A 23,065-nucleotide genomic window follows, 5' to 3' on the forward strand; every position below is an offset into this window, starting at 1 on the left:
GGGCTTGATTATTAATAGTTTAGGTCAGCTCAGTGCTTATGCACCTGATATTTTCTGTGTAAATAAGTAGCAACAAAATAAGTGGAGGCAATAAGAATCACTGCTATTCTAATTATTACAAACAAATATTCTTTGGTTAATTGATTTCTTATATGAAATCCTATTTCTTATCATTGTTAATAGTAATAGGTCCCAGAAGTAAAGAATATTATCATTTTTAAAATCCTTAAAAAAATTTTTTTTTGCCTGCTCTAAAATAAATATTCTGAGATTGGAGTGATAAGTGTCTTAGCTGAAAGCAATCTCCTTTCTAGTGTTTTCTCCATGCCCTGCCAGTGGTTATTAGATCAACAAGTAATGTTAACTACCTTCCATGTGAATATAGGGTTAAGAAATTCTCAGGAAAAGTTTAAATCATTTTTAAGCCGCTGTTTCCATCAATTTTAGGAAATAATTAGACTTTTAAATTAACCAATGAGTTTTTATACAGTATAGTGGGGGTTAGGAGTTTTGAAGATCCTCTTTAATCCTCTGGCCAATTTCAATCAGCAATTGGAGCGTTGGTCTGCACACCAATATGTCTCTCTCACATCGATGTTTTTCTCTATCTCTCTCTATCTCTCCCTCTCCCCGCTCCCTTCCGCTCTCTCTGGAAATCGATGGAAAGAATATCCTCAGGTGATGATTAAAAAAAGAAGAGTTTGCTGGATAAATCAAGTCTTAGGTGGGGATTTGAGGGGGAAAATGAAGAGAATTTGGATAGACAAAGGAAATATGGGCCTTGGGAAATACGGTCTTATACCTGTGATCGCAGTGGAAATCTGTGAATTCTTTCACATTATGAGGGGATCAGATATTTCCAGATAATTAGCAAACATAAGAACTGTAAATGGCTGAAATGATTGGCCCTTATCCACCAGTAAAATTTCACAGCCATGACCCGTGGGAAGAGGAATCACTCCCAGGAGGCCCAGCTCTCCAGCTGGCATTCAGCATGGCCCTGAGTTTTTGCATGCAGCTCTTCAAAAGATAAGGGATCGACAGATTGTGTTCATGCAAATGAGGTATTCAGATTCTACTTGGGAGCACAAGTAAATAGTAAACCACACAACCTGAAGGTTAGCTAAATTGGAAAGCTGGCTGAAATGCTACACAGAACGTACTTAATAAGAAATGATGGGTTCACTCAGCCCAGAGGAAGTGCAGCGGATGGAGAATGTTTTCCCACACAGCTCTGCGTTGTCAGGATCTCAGCTCCCACTTCTCAGTGGTAGGTACCGAAGGCACATTGGAAGCTTTCCACATGTCTAATGATTTCCTGCTAAGTCTGGCATCCAAAAGTTCAAACACTTGGGAATCAGTAACTTTTATGTTTTTCTTCAGATCAAATGATGACAGAAGTATTAGAGTTCTGTGGTGTAGTTGATAGATATAGATACAGATACAGATATAGGTACAGATATAGACATAACTATAGAGATTTAGCTAGAGATAGAGATATATACACACAGGGTGCGGCAAAAGTAGGTTTACAGTTCATATGAAAAATAATATAATAACTATAAATAATACAACAATAAACTCTGTTTCATGTACTCACAACTATAAACCTACTTTTGTTCCACTCTCTCTCTCTGTGTGTGTGTGTGTGTGTGTGTGTGTGTGTGTGTAGAGAGAGAGAGAAAGAATATTAAAAATGAACCTTATAGTCGCCTTAAGAGTGCTCACCTCTGTTTTCCCCAGTATTCCCTTCTCATCTCAAATCTCATTTTTCCCAACTTCAAACCCAGACCCACTGACAGCCCTGTTACTCACACTGTTTCCCACCACTCCCCGGCCATGCTATATTAGATTCGTAGCAACCCTATCCATCCTCTACCTCTTTCATGTTCCACATAGGGAGAGCTTGTTCCCGACCTTGATGACTGTGGTCATTTTTAAATGTCCACAAGTTCTCCTATACTCCTCCCTCCAAAAGTGGGGCCTGATTCTCCTCCCCGTCAAAGTGGCTGGCCTCTGGCTCACTTCTAATAAAGAGACTAAGGCAGGAGCCCCCTGTGCGCCTGTGGATGTCAGGTTACCACAGACTCAGCTTCTCACGCTCCCCCTCCAGTCACTTGCTCTGATCCGAGCAAAGCCAGATGCCGGGACATGAGGACATGAGGACACTCACCCCGGAGAGGCCCACGTGGTGAGGAACGGAGGGCTCTTGCCAATAGGTACTGAATGAGCTCCAATGCAAAGTTTATGGTTTATTTATCTTCAGAAAATTTTACAAAAATTGTATTTTCACTAAGTGATCAGAGACAACTTTTTATTGTGTGGGTTTTTAAATTAAAACATACAAATCCTAATTGACAAATTATAGTGTTTCTCTAAGATAAGGCTTAAAATAAAAATAACGTCTCCAGCTCCGGCAATGCCAAATGGCCTTTGAATAGACACATGTCACCCAGTAATGAACATGTGTGTATCATATTCACTACATACATGACATATGCTACATTCACAAGAATGTGTATATACCGTAATATATATATAGTGATTCAAAAATTAGAATAACATTTCACTCAAAAGTGACTACTAAAGTGTTACCATTTGGCCCTAACTTGTTTGGCTCAGTGGATAGAGCGTCGGCCTGTGGACCAAGGGGTCCCAAGTTTGATTCTGGTCAAGGGCATGTACCTCGGTTGCAGGCACATCCCCAGTAGGAGGTGTGCAGGAGGCAGCTGATGGATGTTTCTAACCCTTTATATCTCTCCCTTTCTTCTCTGTAAAATAAATCAATAAAATATATTTTTTAAAAATAAAATAAAGTGTGACCATTTGCAGAGGATACTGTGATTACTATTGCTTTTGGTAATTTCTAATGTGTTTTCTTAGTAATACCAACATTTACATAAAAAAGGATGCAGCAAAGTCATGTGGCATAAGAATCATACAGCTGATCTGTGACTTGAACTGCATCTAAAAGAAAAAATGCTGAGGGGAAAAAAAGTAAAAAGACAAATAGCCAAATTAGAGAAATGTTTACAACACAATGCATTGCTGTTGAATGTTCTTCCATCCAAACCTTTGCACAGTGATCCCAACCTGTACATGAACCTGACAGTATCTCATTGGCTTGCCAGAGGAATCAGTGCACACACAGTGTACGCGTTGGGAACAGTTTCAGAGCTGTGCTCATGCTATTTTCTTTTAAAACATAAAAATTCTGCAATAAATATTTCATGTTATAATTCAGCATCATCTCTGGGCTCCAACTGTACTCTCATGACCTCAGGGATGAGAGGTGGCTTGGTTTGGGAGAAACCGAAGTCATTTAAATGCCAATTAGTCAATCCTGGGCTAATTCTAACTTTTGTGGTGGTTTCGAAAGGAGAAAATGAAAAATTAAATCCCTCTTCCCTGCCCTGCCCCACGGACAGTTTGGGAGGTGGAATTGCTCTGTCCCCATTTGTTAAACCAGGGACCTTCTGAGATTCCTCGCAGCTCACATCCTCAGGTTCTAAGAATATCCCCATTATTATCATCACATCTCATTCTGCCTCCAGAATGTTAACACAATCTCTTATCTTACATCTAGCTTTGTGAGCATGGGTAAAGGAAACTGAATGTAGTTTCTTCATGATTAATGCATTTGTCAAATTCTTTCCAAGTAGCAAATTAATTTATTGTGGTTTTTTTTCATGCATGCCAATTAAAGCTTTGCAAACTATTGTGGTAAAACTTCGAGGTCCTTTTTCATAAATGAGAGCTAACTGATTTAATGTTAATGAAAGGAACTATATTCAAGTACAAATGTTAATAACACGGGCAAAAAGAAAACTCTGGACTTCAGAAGCTTTGCCTTACATAAAATTCATGTAACTTGAACAGAGAAAGTCATTAAAATGTAATGTTCTAGAGTGAAGCCTGTATTAATTGCCTTGTGTGAAACTCTGAAAAGTTCCTCCATAACTATCTGTTCCTCTGTATCCATGAGAAGAAAATTGTCTATTGATTATCATGATTTCAAACCATGGGCCTCAGATTTAGGTTTTGATAATCACTGTCTTTTGCTTTATTTGAATATTTTCATTGCACCTGGAAGTAAAACATTTTTATTTAAATAAGGAAGTATTTTGCTCATGTTCATACTGATTTTACAGAGAGCACTAGTATAAATTCAATAGAATATTATACAACTTATTGGTCCTTAAGACTTAGTCTACTACCCCATTAATATAGGTGGAAAGTACCTTTTATTAATAAGATTTTAGAATTGTGTCCTAGGAGCTTGATTCTCTTATATTTTTAAGATGACCTAAGTTCACTTCAATGGTATTGTAAGAAACAAAGGCTTGGCAAACTCACTAACACCTTGTGTTCTTTGCCATAACTGTCTGTAAGCCCCATTTTATAGAATACTTATCTTGGAGAACATGAGATAATCAAAATCAGTATTTTCTCTTGCTTTTTGCATTTTAATTGCATTTCTGCTTGGTTTTCTTTTTTGTTGTTTTGTTGCTGTTAATCCTCAGCAAGGATATTTTTTCTATAGAGTTTTAGACAGAGTAGAAGGGAGAGAGAGATACAGTGGGAGCAGGGCAGGGAAGTGAGCCTGCAATCAAGCTACCTGTCCTTGGACAGGAATCGAACCCATTATCTTTCAGTCTGCAGGCCAATGCTCTAACCACTGAGAAAAACCAGCCACGGCTCTGCTTGGTTTTTCACTCAGGTCAACAGGGAGAAAGTTTGACTTTTTATGTGGTAAGCTTTATTTTTATATTGAATTTATTGACTTTTTATATTGACTAAAGAAACAAACTATAGGGACTAGTTTTGCTCATATTTTTAAAAGGAAAACATTTATAGGAGCTAAATTTGACTACATGTATTCATACTGGGTTTTAGGAATTTTTGTATAATTAAAATACGTGATTTTTTAATATTAATGCTTGCCTTGTTCGTGAAACGTAAAAGGTGGTGCCAGATTAGATTTACTGCTCACTTAATTCTAAGGCTAATCATTTAAATTGAGAACGAGAAAGCTAACGTGTAAATCTTTTATACTAATTCCATCTTTTTTATGTCATACTGAAAGTCATAAGAATTAATAAAACAACGAAATTAAACCTGAAATACATCCAACATCTTGTTGGCTCGCCATCAAAGAACTAGAGCAGTGCCAAGTTGAAGGATCGTGCTTGAGTAAGTCAGAGGGCCAGATAGCTGGTCTTGCCTCCAGTAGCCATCACTGCTGGGTTTTGCTTTAAGAGAAAATGAGCTCACGGAGAAGCAAGCTCTGCAGGCTGTTATGAGGAACATATGTAACATTTTTCACCCACATTTTCGCTTTTATCTTGGCTTCCTTAATGTCTCCTTTCAAAATGTCAGCAGTGATTAGCCTACATTATGGGATAATTAATATGAACTTTTATAGTAAAGCTAATTTTGAGAAATAGTAGAACAAAACACATGTCAAGATGTTGAAGACGGAAAGTTGAGCAGATTGCTTTTGTGTATAACAAAATACATATTTTCTCTCTTTAGTTCACCTTTCTTTTTAAATATCAAACCAACATAGATGTTTGAGAAAGCTTTAATCTTAACCTATGAAGGAAGCACCTTTTGAAGTTTGGGGCCACCGAAATCCTTTCCTAGAATATGATATAGGTTCTCACATGTTACAATATTGGCCATTTGGGGGAGTTTAGGAAATATTTCCTCATGTACTTGAACTCAGGGGTGTGACTGTGGTTGAGTAGCTATATCCAATTCAGGCTTTAATGTCAGTGCTCCATGTTTTAAAATTATCTTCATGTGGCATCAGATGCCTTGTTTTTCTCTTCAACATTGGCCTTTCCCCAGATTTGTTAAGATTACTAAACATTTTATTTCATCCCACAGGAATTCTGGAGATTTATTAGAGTTTGCCCCTAAGTTGCTTCTGTCATGTTTGTTTACACATCTGAATAGTCTGAGTATGACGCCTCTTATATAGGACCATAAACTCCAGGACACGATCTAGTCACACCATGAAGGCACCATAACTGGAGACTGATCTGCACAGTTCAAGCGAGTCAGCAAACTACAATTTCCTTGATGGTTTTATATGAATTAAAATTCAATCTTAAATCTAAGTGGCTTAGCTCTGGCTTCAGCTGGGCCAGTTCAGGCCATATAAGACTGCCATGTATCACAGGCAGCTCATGCAATGCATTTTAGAGAACATGGTTTGTCATCTGCAAAGAGTGCTGTAAACGTGCAACAAAGAGTAATTGCTACTAGACAGGAGCTAGCTAGTCATGAGTGTTAGGGTCTGTTTCTTTGTACACTGACCTTCCATTATTGCAATTATTCTCCTTCTTTAGCAAAAGTGGGTAGTCCTTTGGCCTAGTGGCTCATTAGCTGCAGATCAGTATTTTTACTTGCTTCTCCATTCTCTTCGCTTAATTCATACCTGACCAAAGAAATAAAAACAACTGGTTGGCTGTTTGCAACTCCGGAAAGTGAATGGAATGGAATATTATCACTTAAAATCTGCAATTATTCAAAGAGGATTTGCTTTTGTTCTGATTATCATGATCCCAGTTTGTCAAAAATACTTGTAAAAAGGTAGTCTTTCACCAAAAAAAAAAAGGGGGGTGAGGGGGGAGACTCAACATACCTTGTCAATGATAAATCGGCCATTTATCATTTTGCCTTTCAGGATCCTCTTTGGCATTGTTTAGGGAAAGTCCCAAATACCTTTGTAAATAAAAATTATAATCTCCATTTTTCCAACTTTAATAATTAAGGATTTGAAGTAAAAGAATAAGAAAATAAATCTAATGAAATATATATGTACTTTTTAAAAACCTTGACAATACCATACTTCTGCTCTATATACTTCTCTACTTTGTTCAGTAGAATGCCTCTAAAATGTCATTTACTTCCTAAATAAATAAATTCTCTAATGATGGGAACTCATTGACCATTGGGCTGAATGTCCGTGGCATTCGGTGGTGAGCTGGCCCCTTGCCCAGCTCAGACTAATTTGAAAACCCTTTAGAAAATGCAGCTGAGTCCACGCGGTTCAGAAGATCCTGCTCTAATCTACCATTGATCAGAAGAGATTTCCTTTATTGACCTGAAAGCAAGTTTTTTCATCTTTCTGCCAGCTCAGGCACTTACTGAAAGCAGGCAGATAACATCCAAAGCGAGTGTGCCTAATGAAGTGGGCACAGCCGTCCCTCTCCCCACAAATGACATTCTGATTCTCTCCGACAGGCCTTCTGTAAGGACACGCGCTAATAGGAATGTCCACCTCCTTCCATCCATCTCCTAACCCTCTTCACTGCCAGCCGATGAGGAACCTGTTCATGAAAAGCACACTGGGCACATCACTTAGGAAACTGTAGTCAGGGGGTGTGGGACCAACCTGTGAGAACTCTCTCTGTGCCTGGAGACACCGTGGAGTGAATTCGGGGCCCTGTTTATCCCGCTGGGAATAACCTCAGAAAGTTGCAGATCTCTCAAGTCTGCTCCCTCCCTGGTTCACCCGCCCGCAGAGTGGAAAGGTTCCCTTTAGTGCTGACTCAGTGACACTTCTCAATTTACAGTAGCTCAGAGGCCATGTGATTGTTCCCAAAGGCAACGTGGGGGGAAAAGATGCTTTTTGCGCTCAGAAAGGTTAGCATTGATGGGGCATGCTCAGTCATATTCCCAAAATTGCTCCAGAGAATGAAAGCTGCTTTTGTACTATCCTATTAGGTTAAAGGAGGTCATTTAAACAAAATCCTTCTTAAAAGTCCCAGATATGAATTACTGGGGAGAATGTGTACTATCTGGAGCCTGGGATCACATAGCAAACGCCAGAGGAATGGTTTGAAGTCTGCTCTGAGAAATGCACTGTCCAAATACACAGCCTTTACCTGCAGCAAAGGAAACTTATCAGGGATCGGTTTGGCTGCAGACACATCTGCTTTTGTTAAAATGCCTTTGGCCATAAAGTTATCTGTAATAACTTTTGGGAAGGTCTGAGCAATTTATAATAACGTTAATGGAAAAATCATGATGCTGGGTAGCATTTTTTGTCTTCCATTTTCTCTAAATGGCTACAAGTGAGGATTTGCATAATTTTATCTAACTTTTCCTGTGATCTGCGCGTTTTATATAAAAGGCATAAATTTATTTTGCTATTGGAGTCTGTTAAAATAATAATTTGACTTTGCAGAGATAAGCTGTGTATGTTCTGATTCTTTAATGTTTAAATTATTTAAGATATTGAGTTGCTATGAACTTAAGGGAGCAGAAACAACACCTTGGACAATACTAAAAGTCATATTTTCAGTTGATAGCTTGTCTTCTGACATTCAGTGTGGTCCTCGCTGCCGGCTTGCTGAAGTCATACCTTTGTAGAGCCAGGAGTGACCTTAGCAGCCACTACTCCTACTTCCTTCCAAGAGAAATCTCTCTAGGGACGTTCTGAATGTCAGATCTAGAAAAGCTTGGAAACTACACACTAGACTGGCTTACAGTTGTCATGGAATTTGGGGACTATTTGTTGAAAACAAAAACAGGATGCACAGGTTGTAAGTAGCCACTGCCTGGAGAATCCCAGTCCTGGCTTTCTCATACATCTCTGGATGTTCCTGTCTGCTCACGGGCTCCCCTCCATTATCAGTCCTCTCCTTGATCTTCTCTCCTTCTTACTTTGTTCTTGAGGGTGGCCTGGTCTACTCCAGTGGCAGAGACTGTTGGCTCTCCGCCCAGGATTTGACCCCTCCCCTCATGACACCACATCCCTCATGCCAGAGTCCTTCATCTGATTAGTTCGTTCTTATCTTTCAGCCTCAGTTCAGAGATCATCTCCATCAGGAAGTTTTGACCTCCACACCCATCTCAGAGATCTCACCTCTATCTTTCTTTTATACGTGTGTGTGTGTGTGTGTGTGTGTGTGTGTGTGTATTTTTATTGATTTCAAAGAGGAAGGGAGAGCAAAAGAGAGAAACATCAATGATGAGAGATAATATCATTGATTAGCTGTCTCTTGCACACCCCACACTGAGAATTGTGCCCACAACTTGGGCATGTGTCCTGACCAGGAATCAAACCATGACCTCCTGGTTCATAGGTCGACGCTCAACCACTGAGCCATACCAGCAAGGCTGTCTTTCTTTCATGCCTGTGCCTACATCATATACTTTGTCTCTGTGTGAATGTTAGCAAACCTAGGAGCTCTTGCCTTCTTGCCCTAGCGTGATGCTATTTAGTAATGACTCTCTGAGAGCAACCAACTTTAACCACGCAGCCTGCTGTGTGCCCTCTAGACATGTTTATGGATATAACCTGTGTTGTCAACCACTTCCCTCTACTGCATAAATGGATAAAACATGCATGTGAGTACTTAGGGAAGTGCCTGGCATTCAGTAAGCATTCACTGAAGGTTAACACAATAGTTGGTTTTGATAGAATTATAACTTTATTATTATCAGCATTAATTAATGACTTTGACCATAACTGATTTCACACCCCTGCCGCTTTTTTGTTTTTGCTTTTCTTTGACTAAAAATCATGTGCTAGGCATTTGTAACTAAAGCAACCATTTCCTTCTGATGGCTCTAAAGTGAATAGAGTGCAAGTCAAGGCATCTGGAGTCCTAAGTTCGGATCCTACCACTACCACCAGGTCTGTGAGCCTGAACTAGTCATTTAATCACTCGGTGCCTCTTTTAGGCCATCTGCAAAGCAGGTATAAAAATAACTTTCTGACCCACTTCTAACAGAACAGTCTTAAGGCTCAACCTAGATATGAATATGAAAGCATTTTTAACTCTAAAAATGTGTACAAGTTTATTAGTAGTAGTATTGCCAAAAATACAAGCAATATCAATATAAACAGGGCTTTGTTTAATGTTGTTATTCTTCTGTTTTCCCATAATCAATTCCAAGTATTTTCAGATTTTTTTAATGAGTGGACAACACTCACAAGTCATTTATATCTTCAGGAGCAAGTTCTCAATTTTATTACCCAAGACATTAAAATAATTCTGGATTGAGGACCTAACACCTCACTGACGATGTTGGTCTAAATTGATGCTGTCGGTGACTCCATGTTTCTATCAAATTTTGTCCTTTATTTGGCATTCCACACAATTAGTAGGCATACTAAGTTTTGAATGAATGACTGACTGAATGAATGCTACTAAAAGATATTGAATAGATTTGCTTATTTTCTTGTTTGTTTCTCTTACCCAAGGAGATATATTAGACAAAAATATTACTAAAGAAATGCCAGAGAGTTTAATGCCTATAAATTTTTCTAGAATTTTTATGGTTTTGAGTCTTCCATTTAAGTCTTTAATCCATTTTGAGTTTATTCTTTTATATTGTGTAAGAAGGTATTTTTTGACACAATTATAAATGGGATTGTTTTCTTAATTTCTCTTTCTGATAGTTCATCATTGGTACATAAAAATGCAACCAATTTCTGAATGTTAATTTTGTTTCCTGCTACTCTATTGTTTCATTTATAAGTTCTAGTTGTTTTTTTAGTGGCATCTTCAGGGTGCTCTCTATATAGTTTTGTGTCAGATGAGGGACATTTATGAGCTCTTATGTGGCAGGCACATTTCTAAGTCCTTTCCATTTAATCATCACAATAACTTTGTCAAAGGAACATGAGCTTGATCCACTCTAACATAAGCTCCATGAAGAGCAGAATCTTTTATGTCTTCTCTGTCTTACTCACTGCTAAATCCTGAAGGATCAGAGCAATGCTCAGCATGTATATAATAGGCACTCGAGAAATAATAGTCGAATGAAGTGATTTGCTCCACAAAGAATTTTTTATCCTTAGGACTTTGGAGTTTTTTGGACATTTGTGATTTTATTGTGATTTCATATTATTATTAGTAGTAACTGATAGTTTTATAATAGAAATAATTAACCTTGAATATATATTATAAATACATTTTACAAAATATTTTCACATATAATCTCATTTAATTTGAAGCAACCAATGACATTTTACTACTAGAAATGCTAAAGTACAATATACCTAAGTAATAAAAATAAATCATTCTTTTTATTGCAAAATTGCTATAGTTCAGTCTCTTCAATAAGCAGTAAGTACTTCAGTTAAATTAAGGCTTATTCGGGCTTAAATTAAGGGATTATCACATATCAGATTTTTCAATTAAAGAAAGAAAACACTAGAAAATATATTCCCAGTTGGCTTAGAAAAGGGGAATATAATTCGGAAATGTATTTAACAACTATGAAAGGTAGCTACAATGTTGATTCTTGTGATGTTTGTGGCTCTAAAAAAAAAAAAAATCACAAATTTTTCAAACTAAAACTCCCTAGTATTTGATTAACAATAGAATTGATTACATCTACAAGAAGCTTTACCTGTTGAAAGCCATGAAGATTTGCATTAAACAGTGACTTGAGACAGTAGTTGTCATTTCTTCAGCACATTCTAGCCAATGAGGAAACAGTTCATGAGAGATTTAGGGAGGTCTGGCAGTGTTATAGAAAGTGGCATCTGAGCAGCTAGAGTCGGACCACATTTTCAAGTACATGTAGTATGTCTTTAAATGAAATTTTAAAATAACATGTGTTAATAATTTGTGTTAAAGGCCAAACACAAATTCATGACCAGAATACAATGGTCATTTGTATTTAAACATTGGCCTGTGTCGTTGTCGTTGGTTTTAAGTAGGTGAAGAGAAATATTTCTTTAGTCTCAGACAAATGCGACTTGTCCATTTGTCATTCCTGTGTTTTCAGCACTTAAAGCCTTTCAATTTTTGTTCACCAATGTAACCTTTGGAGTTTTGCCTAATAATGACTTCAGTTGCGCGGGCCTTCCAGCAGATAAATTAAAATGGAAATGCATATTTTCTAATTATGCATCCGGGCCCGGTCGCCTATTGGCAAGGATGGCCACACTGAATCTTCAATTAAGTCAGCACAACAGATAGAGTCTGTGGAACATCAAAGTTTCCCAAAGTCACTTTCTTAATCCGGGGAAGGATCGCCGAGACTCTGATTGGTAGTACTAGTGTGTAGCTATATACAATGAGAGGGAAAACATTTAAACATCTCAGCATGGGATTTCCATTTAAATCTGATTACAGTGAAATAAAACTGTAGCCATTAAAGGTTTAGAAGAACTACAAATACAAGCCGTAAAAGAAGACAGATAGTAAATGAGGTCGTAAAGCATCTCGGTGGGGGAAACCGTCTCCAGCACTCATTCAAGTCTTCCTGAAGCAGACTGTGCAATTCACCGCACACCCGCACCGATCCCTGAGCTCCACTTAAACCTGCAATTAACCTTTCACGCCTAATGAAGCTGTTTTCCTGGAAAATTAAAATATATACTGGTGCCTGCTCTTACACAGGCAGAGGAGCGGGGGCAGAGCACGCCAAAATGAATGACTTTTCTGAGGCTTCGTGCAAATGTAAAATGGAAGTGCTGTGTTTGTGTATAAAGTGATGATAGTGTTCTTTCAGGCAGTTTCATTGGATGTGCAGTGCTTTATGGCTGTACTTATTAATTGTTCTGTATAATTGTAAGAAAACACACACATCGGTGATTTTATGATTAAATTGTTACTGCCAGAGTCTACTAAGATCATTCTACCTCCATTAGGAAAAAACTAGAGTTTTTCTAAATATAACTAAATTCCTGATGCTTCTCCGTGATGGTTTTCCTTGCGAATTTAGTGGTTTAAAAGGTATATTTGCTGTCCAAATACTTAGCCATTAGACATTTCATTGCATTTTCTTTTGGGTAAGTCTATACGTGGTTATTGAGAAACAAAGTTCTGAAATTTTAGGAAAAAATATTGTGTGTTTTTTGTTGTTGTTGTTGTTTTTAAATATATTTTATTGATTTTTTTGCAGAGAGAAAGAGAGAGGGATAGAGAGTTAGAAACATTGATGAGAGAGAAACATTGATCAGCTGCCTCTTACACACACCCCTTCCGGGGATGTGCCCGCAATCACAGTACATGCCCTTGACCGGAATCGAACCTGGGACCCTTCGATCCACAGGCCAACACTCTATCCACTGAGCCAAACCAGTTTTGGCTGTGTTTTGTTTGTTTGTTTGTTTGTTTTTTTCTAAGGTTCTTGGTAAAAATCTGATTTGGGTACAACTTCTACCTATTTACAAAATTATCTATGGTAGCTCTTAGCATCCAAACCAATGATGACTAAATTGTGCCCTCAGTCCAAAGGAGATCTCCATGTCCTCCTTCTTCCTAGAAGCCCTGCCCTGGGTGATCTGAGCAGCCACAGTGGGGTTCCACGTGAGCAAGCACCAGTGCCAGTGGCCAAGGGGCCATGGAGAAAGGAACACGACACAGAAGAGGGTCCTGCTTTCTTCTGAGGTTTATAATTCAGATTTAAATAACCTAAATGTCGTGTCTGATATTTGAGAACGACAGATGCAAAAAGGTAAAACTTATTATACAATACATATTGAACCCCCCAACATTTTCATTGAGTCTGCGGGATATTTTGATATGGATTCTGCTAGCCCGCAGCGTCGGTGCATCACCTTGACATGGTAAATGAAATTCCTTTAGCCCACCAGTCTGAAGTAATGAATTGTTCCCCCACTTAATTGTATTGCTTCGATAACAAGGAACTGTGCTAGGCCTAGAGAACACAGTAAGTGGATTTCACCGGATGATTTGTGTGACGTTTTGAAAAAACGATCCTCTGGAGTGGCCTGGCTTTAATGGGACTCTAACGGCGCCAGCATGAGCCACTAGGCATGCAACATCCTTCCAGGGGAAGGAGGGACTTTCTCCTCTGGCGTGGGGACTGTGGGGTCATCACCAGATCACCGCTGACCGGAAACAGTTCCCAGGGAAATGTAAACCAGGAGAAAGCTTTTGCCTCAGACAACAATACAGAGGTCTTATTACTAAGTTGCTTTTATTTTATGGATGCATGTTTTTTAAATCTCAAGCTATGCTTATCTCATCGTCATCAGTGTGAAAGCAAACCGAATAACATGCAAAGGCTGGCTATTCCGAACTTGCCATGTGTAACAAGGGAGACAGCCATAGCTTGCTTGTGTTTTGGCAGAGACTTAAAGAGAGGTGAGTGTGTGGGAACTTTTGAGAAGGGAAGAAGGGGGAGGCCCAGGTGTGCCCAGGCTGCTGGCCTGGGGTGGCAGGAGGCAGGCTAATGAGAAGCAGGGTGTCCTATGTGGTTGTTAGGGGAGCATATTTTCTCTTCTCTGATTGGTCCTAAGGTAGAAGCAGGGACAAAACTACAGAAGCTGTCAGTTATTAATCTAGTCCTGGGTATTTGGGGCCCATGGCTACAGGGCTCATTGTTTGACTTCCCAATTATTAGAGACTAAAAGCCTATTGCACAAATCTCTGTGCAATAGGCCTTCCTTCCCCTGGCTTCCAGCACCGTTTTCCCTCCGACACCCAGGACCCAGGCCTTTGCTCCAGCCAGAGTCTGCCTTCTTCATTTTCGATGCAGACTTTGGAATCTGCAGTCTTGTCTTCACTGCTGCACTCCACTCCTGTAGATTCCTTCACACCCTGCCCTACCTCTCATAGCAGGCATCCTGCCCCACCTGGCCACTTTGTGCCTGGAGCAGCTGGGCGGCCACCATCATTGGCCTTCTAATTTGCATACTCACTCTGATTGGCTGTGGGTGTGGCAGAGGTATGGTCAGTTTACATGTTTGTCTATTATTGGGTAAGATAGCGGACTGATTTGCTATGAGTCTGCCATGGCAGGTTGGTTTCCCCTGCTGGCTATTGTAGACAGGGGGCTGGCATCCAGAGCAGGTTGCTGCAGCTTGGACCAGGATTCTGATTTCATACATGGCCTGCCATCACCTGTGTGTCTATTGAGTTTCTCACCAGCATATAAATCCACATTGTGGGAAGGGCAGGTATTATTATCATTTTGAAAGAGCCACTGACTTGGTTTTCTTTTTAACAATTAAGAAACTGAGATTCCCTTTGGTAAAGTATGCTGAATTGAAAGAATAGAACTTGTTTTAATTTTTCTTTTTTAAAGAGTCCTCCACACATTAGGAATCGAGGGGCTTTATCCCTGTTATTTACTCTTGTGTCTAGGCCCTCTTACAGGTGAAGGAGGACCTAGCAATTTGTGGGTGGTGGTGGTTGTTTAAAGTTCCCCAACTACTTAAATAGGAAGAAAGACAAGTATAGTAATAGAAATCTTGCACCCAACAGTTTGACACTTAGGCACACACACACGCAGCTATTGTGATTATTGTATTACTTAGGAATAATCTCCCAGGATTTACGAAGCAGAATCACTCATGGTGTGCCACCGGCTGTGTTGGGCAGTGACGGGGCACAAGTTTAAATCTGAATGAAAACCTCACTCGGCCCATCAAGAAGATTCGATCTGGGCAGGGAGCCCGCTGAGCATCCTCTGTGAGTGGGTTGGTGGACACTCAGGTTCACTGGTGAAGGAACGTGAGGCTTCCTACATTCCTGTGGCCATTCACACAGGATCTGGAAATGCAGCTGATTTTCCATTTTCAGAGGAAAGGACAAAAAGCTTTCACATTAAAAGTAAGCACGATTTGCAATTTTATTTGTAAATTAAGAACTGAAATGATTTATTGATTTATTATTTTCAACCGAATGTTTCCAAGCTTACGAATCATTAGTAAACCCAGGCTATGGTATGAGAGACGCTGCTTTAATTAGGCTTTCGACTTCATAGACTCCGTAATACAAAGACACAGTGACAGTTCCAGATTAGCATTAAATGTCCTGTTTTGGCAGCTCCAGCTGTTTACTTCTCAGTTGGCACTGTACCTCCGGTAAGGGGGACGGTCTTAGCAGCTACATGGAAATGGAAAAGTATTTGTTTTCAGAGCTCCTTCGGACTAGGTCATGCGATAGTTTAATGAACAACATGATCTCATATTTGGATGCTGTGATCATTGAAATTAGTGTAAGTGGTCTCTGTCCACATTAAAGGAGATATATCCATATTATTTGTCATATTTGGCTGTCTCTGGATAAAGTGGTGCCAGGAGTGGAATGACAGGGGGTTGTAAATTATGACAGAAGTATGACGGGAGATCTGAGGGACCTGGAGGTTTGCCTGAACTGAACTTTGGGTTAGCACAGACAAGGTCCGTGGCTTTCCCTTCAATAATTTGTTTCAGCTCGGCTTCCTCCCTTAAAGAAATAGCAAAATCAGTATTTCCTGTAGCAGAATAAGAGGTTAAAACATCTGTGGGGACATTCAAGAATTTCATATGTGCTTTCCAAAGGTCAAACAAGAGATTTTTATTTAAAATTTGTCTCTTTGATCTTGTATTATCTCTAAATAATTTCTAAGAAATATTTACTATCCTGAAAGAGTATGTTATTTAACAGAATCTCTTAGAGGTAAATATGTATTATGATTAGCTGAGCTGGGATAGCTATAATTTTTTTATCCCTTCCATCTAACACCGTCAATTTCTCCTCCTTCATAAATACCTTTTCTTCTGTTTTCAAATGCACATGAGGCTCCTTTTTCCTTAAAAAAATACATGTACTCAGGTAATCATACATCCACATATATTTCACCTGACCTTTCTGGTTCCACTATAAACCAGCTCAGAATATATTTCCCCAGGGGAATAAAATGGTTTAATGACATGTTACATAGAGTAAGATCCAAAAGCAAAGCCTTCTAATAGTAGCACATTGAGAATGTGTCTGTGAGGGCTCAGGAATTGGTTCAGCTCCATCCAGAATCAGGTCCCCCGGACCTTGCAGAAGGCAGTCTTGTCTCTTGGTTTGGTGAGGTGATTTGGTACATTATGCTTTACTCAGAATTACAGGGAGCTCCGTGATAACACAGGCTATCTGTTTGAGCCATTGCTTTTACGAATTCAGGAAATTCTTTCCTATCCCTGAACTTCTCACCAAACATTCCTGTCAATCAATGGACAACACTGTTTAACTCAACATTATTTTTTTATTCCCCATGAGAGCTAGAGATCACTTTGATGCTGAAATTCTGCTGGTGATACTCAAGGTCCTTTTCTTATATTTAAAATATTTATCAGCTAAATTTCTATAGGTCATCTTTCTTCCATATCCACCTGTGCATAACACATCTTTGGCTGTCTTTCTCCTTCTTAAAACCAGTTTTAAATAATAAAAAAAATAAGCCACAGAACACATCTGGTAAAGAACAGATATCCAAACTATAAAAGAAACCTCTTAAAACAACAATAAGAAAGCAAACAGCCTTATTAAAAATGGGCAAAAAATCTGAGCAGATACCTCACCAAAGAAGAGATACATATTTATATATATTTTTAAAAAGCGTATGAAAATATTCCAACATAATGTTACTGGGGAATTACAGTCTAAAACAACCATGAACTTCAGCTACGTGCCCCTGCCTGTTAGGATGGCTAAAGTCCAAAACACTGACAATAGCAAATGCTGGCAGGGATGTGGAGCAACATTCACTGCTGGTGGGAATGCAAAACGGCACAACCACTTTGGAGGACAGTTTGGCAGTTTCTCTTAAAACTGAAACATAGGCTGGCCATGTGCCTTGAGGATCTCATGCCTAGGGATTTGTGAATTGAAAACTTTGGTTCACACAAAAACTTGCATGTGGATGCTTACGGTAACTTTATTCATAATTGCCCCAAATTGGAAGCAGCCATCATGCCCTTCCATGGATAAACAAACCATGGTCCATCTCTACAATGGAATGTTATCAGTGATAAAGAGAAATAAGCCATTGAGTCAAAAAAAAAAGATATGATGGAACTTAAAGGCATATTTCTAAGTGGAATAAGGCAATCTGTAAAAGCTTATATTTCACTGTTTCAATTATATGACATTCTAGAAAAGGCAAAACTGTAGAGCCATAGGCACAGGAGAAGGGGAGGAATGTATTGGTAAAGTATAGGATTATCAAGGCAGGGAAACTCTTCCCTCTGATACTATAGTGGTGAGCACGTGATATTATGCATTTGTCAAACCCCATAGAGCTGTTCAACGCAAAGCATGGACCCTTAAGTAAACATACTATGGACATTAGGTAGCAATCCTGTATCAATATTGGTTCAATTTTTATGTAAACCTACAAATGCTCTAAAATTTAAAAAAAAAAAAAATTGTAAAGCAATCACCTCTGTTCCACACACAAAATAAACCCTAGTAACACTGGAAGTTCCTTGTACACCCAAAGCAGATCTGTGTGCAGGCATAGAAACTAAGCTGTGCATCTCACCCACTACTCACTGTGGTATTGTGTCACGCACTGAATTTGGTGGTCTGATGTCAGAGCCCGTTACCTGTGTTCATCCTTGTTCTTCTGCATGTGTTTAAACTCCTGTGACCAAGTGAAGAAACTTTGTAAATAGAGGGTAACCTACTTGGTAACTTCCAACCAACAGCTCAGTGTTTGATGCCTGAATGTAAAACGATAAAAATAATGTGCTACGCCACCCCTGTCGCCTTTCTAGAAAGATCTAAGCAAACATTTAAAGGCCTTTTCCTTGTCTTCCAGGCCTTGCAATTGCCAGTGCTCTAGTAGATATTTCACAACAGAAGCCTTCGGATAGCAAAGACAAGACGTCGGGCGTGCGGAACCGGAAACACCACCTCTCAACGCGCCAAGGAACTTGCGTCTGAGGAGCAGGGAGTCCTCAGGATCCGTTGTGCTGTTTCACCTCTTACATGGCTCCCCTATGGCCTCGAGTTGTCTGCAGACAAAACTCCTCGTGGTCCCAGGACCCAAGTACAGTTCCCTCCAAGTGGGCAATGACCCAAGTGGCCAAAGAATGTTCACAAGTTTTCTAGAAGCAACAGTATTGAAGGTCATGGATGAAAAAGTCATTTTTTATGACTCTCTTAGGCTTATCCTAGATAACTTTAAATTTCTCTGGAAAAAAAATGTATATTGTTTCTTAATGCAGATGAAAAATATGTAATTCGTATAAACCAAACTGTTTATATCCCAAGACATTAAAGAAAGACATTTTATAATGCCTGAACGATGAGAATTGTACAGTTTTTGCCTCATAAGCAAACTTAAATCGCTTGTATAGGAACGGGAAATGAACAAATTGCAACAGCTTTAAGTGCTGTTTTTTTATCTCAGTGTACATGTAAATGTGAGATTTTGATTTAGTAGGATATAGGCAATGCATTTAAATATTTCACACAACGGTTTCATGCCCAAAGTCAGATTGAGAATGTGACTGTTTTCCACCTAACTGGAATGCAGACTCAAATGAGTCCATTTGGATGGATGGTAGGTGCAACTTCACAGGAGGCTTATTAGGATTCTGAGTGAAGAGGACCTTCCTGTGGTCCATGCCAACTGCCTAACTCATTATGAGAACCGATAGAGCATGGAGAAGCCTGGCCAGCAGTCAGTTTCCCCCTCCCTCCCAGCACAGCCTCTGGCACCACAAACTTGAAGAGAACTGAAATCGTGATTTTGCAGTGTGCCAGCTTCTGCCCTCCCATGGTAACTTCTTAATTGCCCGGGCACTGTGGGATCAAACCTACAGGATCCATCTGCATTTTTTAAAAGGATAGACCATCTTCTTTTGACCTTGGTCTGCCAGCTGCTAGATTTTATCTACCCTTACAAATGTGATGAAAGTATTTTAGAGCGACACCTCCCAGGTTATAATCTGACCCAGGCTCCTTGCTGCCAACCATCTCACTGAGAACACAAGCGGGGAAGAGCATTTAGCAGGTACGCATCTACAGAATCCTCACTTCCAACGTGATCACATTGGTGTCCCAAGCGAAAGTCTCCGAGTGATAAATAAGTTCAGTATTGTCCCCGTTCAGTCTGTTCTTAGTGACCCAAACCCCTGAATTATGGCAGAAATGATAGTATAAAGCAGCTTTCATATTGGAATGTAGGCTCCTGTGTGACCCAACCTTGACCACAGTTCACAAGGGGTCAGTGGCATTACAGATCTTGTTGGGAATTGTAGGTTCCTAACATCAGGGTGTCTACAACGTATCTATAGAGAACACTGAGAGTTATCCAAAGCTGCTTTATATGCTATAGTTCTGTTCAATCTGAAAGCCATTTAAATATCACTGATGTTTAGAACTACATACGTACTTTCCATGTTCTTTGGATTTCTGGAAGGTAATGATACTTCACTGTTTACAGCTCATGCCTAGTTGCTTGCATGCTATGGTTGTGCGGTAGCGGAACAGGACAATAGTGTGATAGAGAATGTTGATTTCATAATGCCATTTAAACATAGCTTACTTTGGTGAGGATCGAATAATATATATCAGGAATGATCATACACTAAGTAGGTGCATTGTATATAAGATTGCTAAGTTACATCTAACCATGACTATGTCATTTTTTTAATAATTAGGCATTTCTGAGTTATGGTGTATATTCCTTATGTTGGCATGATACTTTGCTGTTTTCATGAGTTACGAATAATACTGATTCTTAGAGCAATTTTATCTCTGCCCTGTGGGGTTTTTCATTGGAGGGGAGGGAGTATCTCCCTGTGATATTTTCTCTCTCAAACAAGTGAGCGGAGTTTGTAAATGTCTCTTAAAAACAATCAAACAATTTTATTAGCTTCTTTTGGACCCTTTAAGTGTTCATTTTTTTTTCTCCTGGAAAAATAAATTGACATAACTGCTAATTACAAAAATATAAATCATTTAGAAATAAAATGATTGCCCAATTTGTGTAGTTTGCTAACTTATGTAACAAAAGCAGAGTTGTATGTGAAATCTATATCAGCTCTATCTTTTGAGAGTCTAAGCAAACAGTGTTGCTGTGAAAGAATTGTCAAGCTTCATTCAGTTCGAATCCCAGCAGGCTCCTAAAATATGGAAATCTGAACTTTAGAGAATTATAGGACGCAATGTAATGTTAAAGTCATACTATACCTTCCTGGGCCAAATATTGCTAACTTCCTGACTAATTATGCAATATCTTCCCAACTTAGCAAAGCTTTTTACTGACAATAAAATGCTTCACCCTCAGATGCAGTGGATTGAAAACACCTTAGGGATAATCACTGTGAATGTGTACTTTTATTCCCCTTCACCCTCCCCCCCCTCCAAATTGCAACAATTTTACTTTTGTATGCTGCCTTTTTTTTTTTTTTAAGCAAACCACAAGTATGCAGAAACTTCAAGAAGTTAGCAAGTAAAGGACTGGTTCTCTTAAAAAATGTATTTTAAAGGAATTCTGTATATATCCGTTTAGAATGACTTTGAGAAAAGTCTTTAGATTTTAGGATGTATTGCTCTTCCAGGAATGAAAATTTTGGATTAAGTGTAATGGAGTTTTAAAAACTAACCAGGGGACACTATTTGGACACAATAGAGAATTCTTACTGAAAGATCGCACATGTTCGCAGATTGAATACATATTGAGATGATTGGGATTTTTGTAATTGCTTGTAAATGAAAATTTATTCTAGGGATGCACATAGAAGGAAAATGTATGCCATATACTATTGTACCATGCTCACTAGGAAAACTTGAAACAGGATGTATTCTGATGAGTAATGGATACTTACCGTACATCGCATTTTCCTTGGTTCCAGTAAGGCTGTGACAATGGCTATTGTCACTGCAGGTCACTTAGAGTGCAGGCTGGGGGGTGGACCTGGGACAGGTGTTGTACCCGCTTTGAGCTGGGTGGTGCTGGGCAAGGTTTACACTTTGAAGCGTCAGACACTTCACCTGTGAAGGGAGGGATGAGCCTGGGAGAGAGTAGACCAAAGCCCCACAGCGATGCAGTACAGCGGTCCTGAACAGTCTGGGGGCCACCAGGCCACTCTTGTCCTACCCCTTGTTTTATGAACCCATCTCTTTATTTATTTATTTTCCATTTGACTCCTCTCCATAGAGAAGAGCCAGGTAGGTTTTGGCACATGAAGATGTCACGAAGATCTTAAGTTCTTACAGTATTTCTAAGGTAGAGATTTCTCAATGTCTACTTTGCTATTTGGGTCAATAGAGGACTTGACTCTTTCTAAATATCTACTGCTTTAATAAAGTATTTTTAAAATGACCCCTGATGACAGACAGGAACATCAGTTGGCATTTTCACTTTAAAATTAGGCAAAACCAGATTAATCCTTACATTTGGGTTGTTACACGTGGTACATCTTTTTCTTTTTATTGACTCTAGGATTTACAAAGGATGTTCAATGTAAGGTTTTAAACATTAAAACCGGTCAAAGGAATCACTTCTACCCACATACATTTTTTTAAAGATGAACTTCCGTTTTACTCGGGGTGGGGGTGGAGTTGGATCATAAGAACTGCCTGGGCGGGTGCAGATGCTTACGTTTTCTCTAGAGATTCAGATCGGGGAGGACCGGCTTGGACCCTGGAGATTAATACGCTTAATAAGCACCTCGGGATTCTGACGATTAGTCAAACTAGGGAACCACCGCCTTGGGCCAAAGGCTGCTCTCCTCACCAGTTAGAAGACTTTCTCTGAGTAATGAAGCCATCGCTCTCCTTCAAAAGGCTTTAAATATTTTCCCAAGGAATATAAGCCATCTGGTTGGTGTTACAGCACTGTCTTCAGTAGAGTGTACGTTTCACCTTTCAGTTTTCTCAGATTTTTTTTTTTAAATGGAGAATTAGTACCATATCCATGTACATGTATTCAGGAGTGCATGCCAGTGTTATAACAGACTGTGTAAAGTTCAAACCTGCTTTCCAAAGCAAATTTTATGATACTGTGTGCTATTGATCAGGAGTTTAATTACTGGAATAAAAACTGGATCTCCCAACCCCCACTGCCAAATGCAGTTTTGTCATTTTTATTTGTTTATTTATTTTCCCTTTTCAAGATCGCACAGGAAAAAGCACTCAACACCTGGTAAAGCCTTCCCTCCTCAGCCCACCTTCTAAGACTTATTTGTACAATTTGTTTATTGAAAATACATTTTCTCCCTTTCCCTCTTCACCTGGTTTCCATTGGCTTTTTCTACGTGACTCTTGGCGCAGCGTGTCCCACACTCGGATGGTCCTGGGATGGAAGAAGTTCTCACAACCTGAGGGGCAGACACCAGCTACCACCG

General features: G+C 39.3%; 1 protein-coding gene across 1 annotated transcript in view; it reads left to right on the forward strand.

Annotated features, from left to right (window-relative positions):
- ATRNL1 (attractin like 1) overlaps positions 1 to 22,775 on the forward strand; it is a 408,799-nt gene extending 386,024 nt beyond the window's left edge. The window contains exon 29 of the mRNA XM_084903569.1: positions 18,526 to 22,775. Within this exon, the coding sequence (XP_084759695.1) occupies positions 18,526 to 18,650 (125 nt within the window). The 3' untranslated portion in view covers positions 18,651 to 22,775. The remainder of the gene's footprint in view (positions 1 to 18,525) is intronic.
- Positions 22,776 to 23,065: the final 290 nt, after the last annotated feature.

Source organism: Pipistrellus hanaki (genome assembly GCF_964339955.1).
Source record: "Pipistrellus hanaki genome assembly, chromosome: 14".
Taxonomy (NCBI): Eukaryota; Metazoa; Chordata; class Mammalia; order Chiroptera; family Vespertilionidae; genus Pipistrellus; species Pipistrellus hanaki.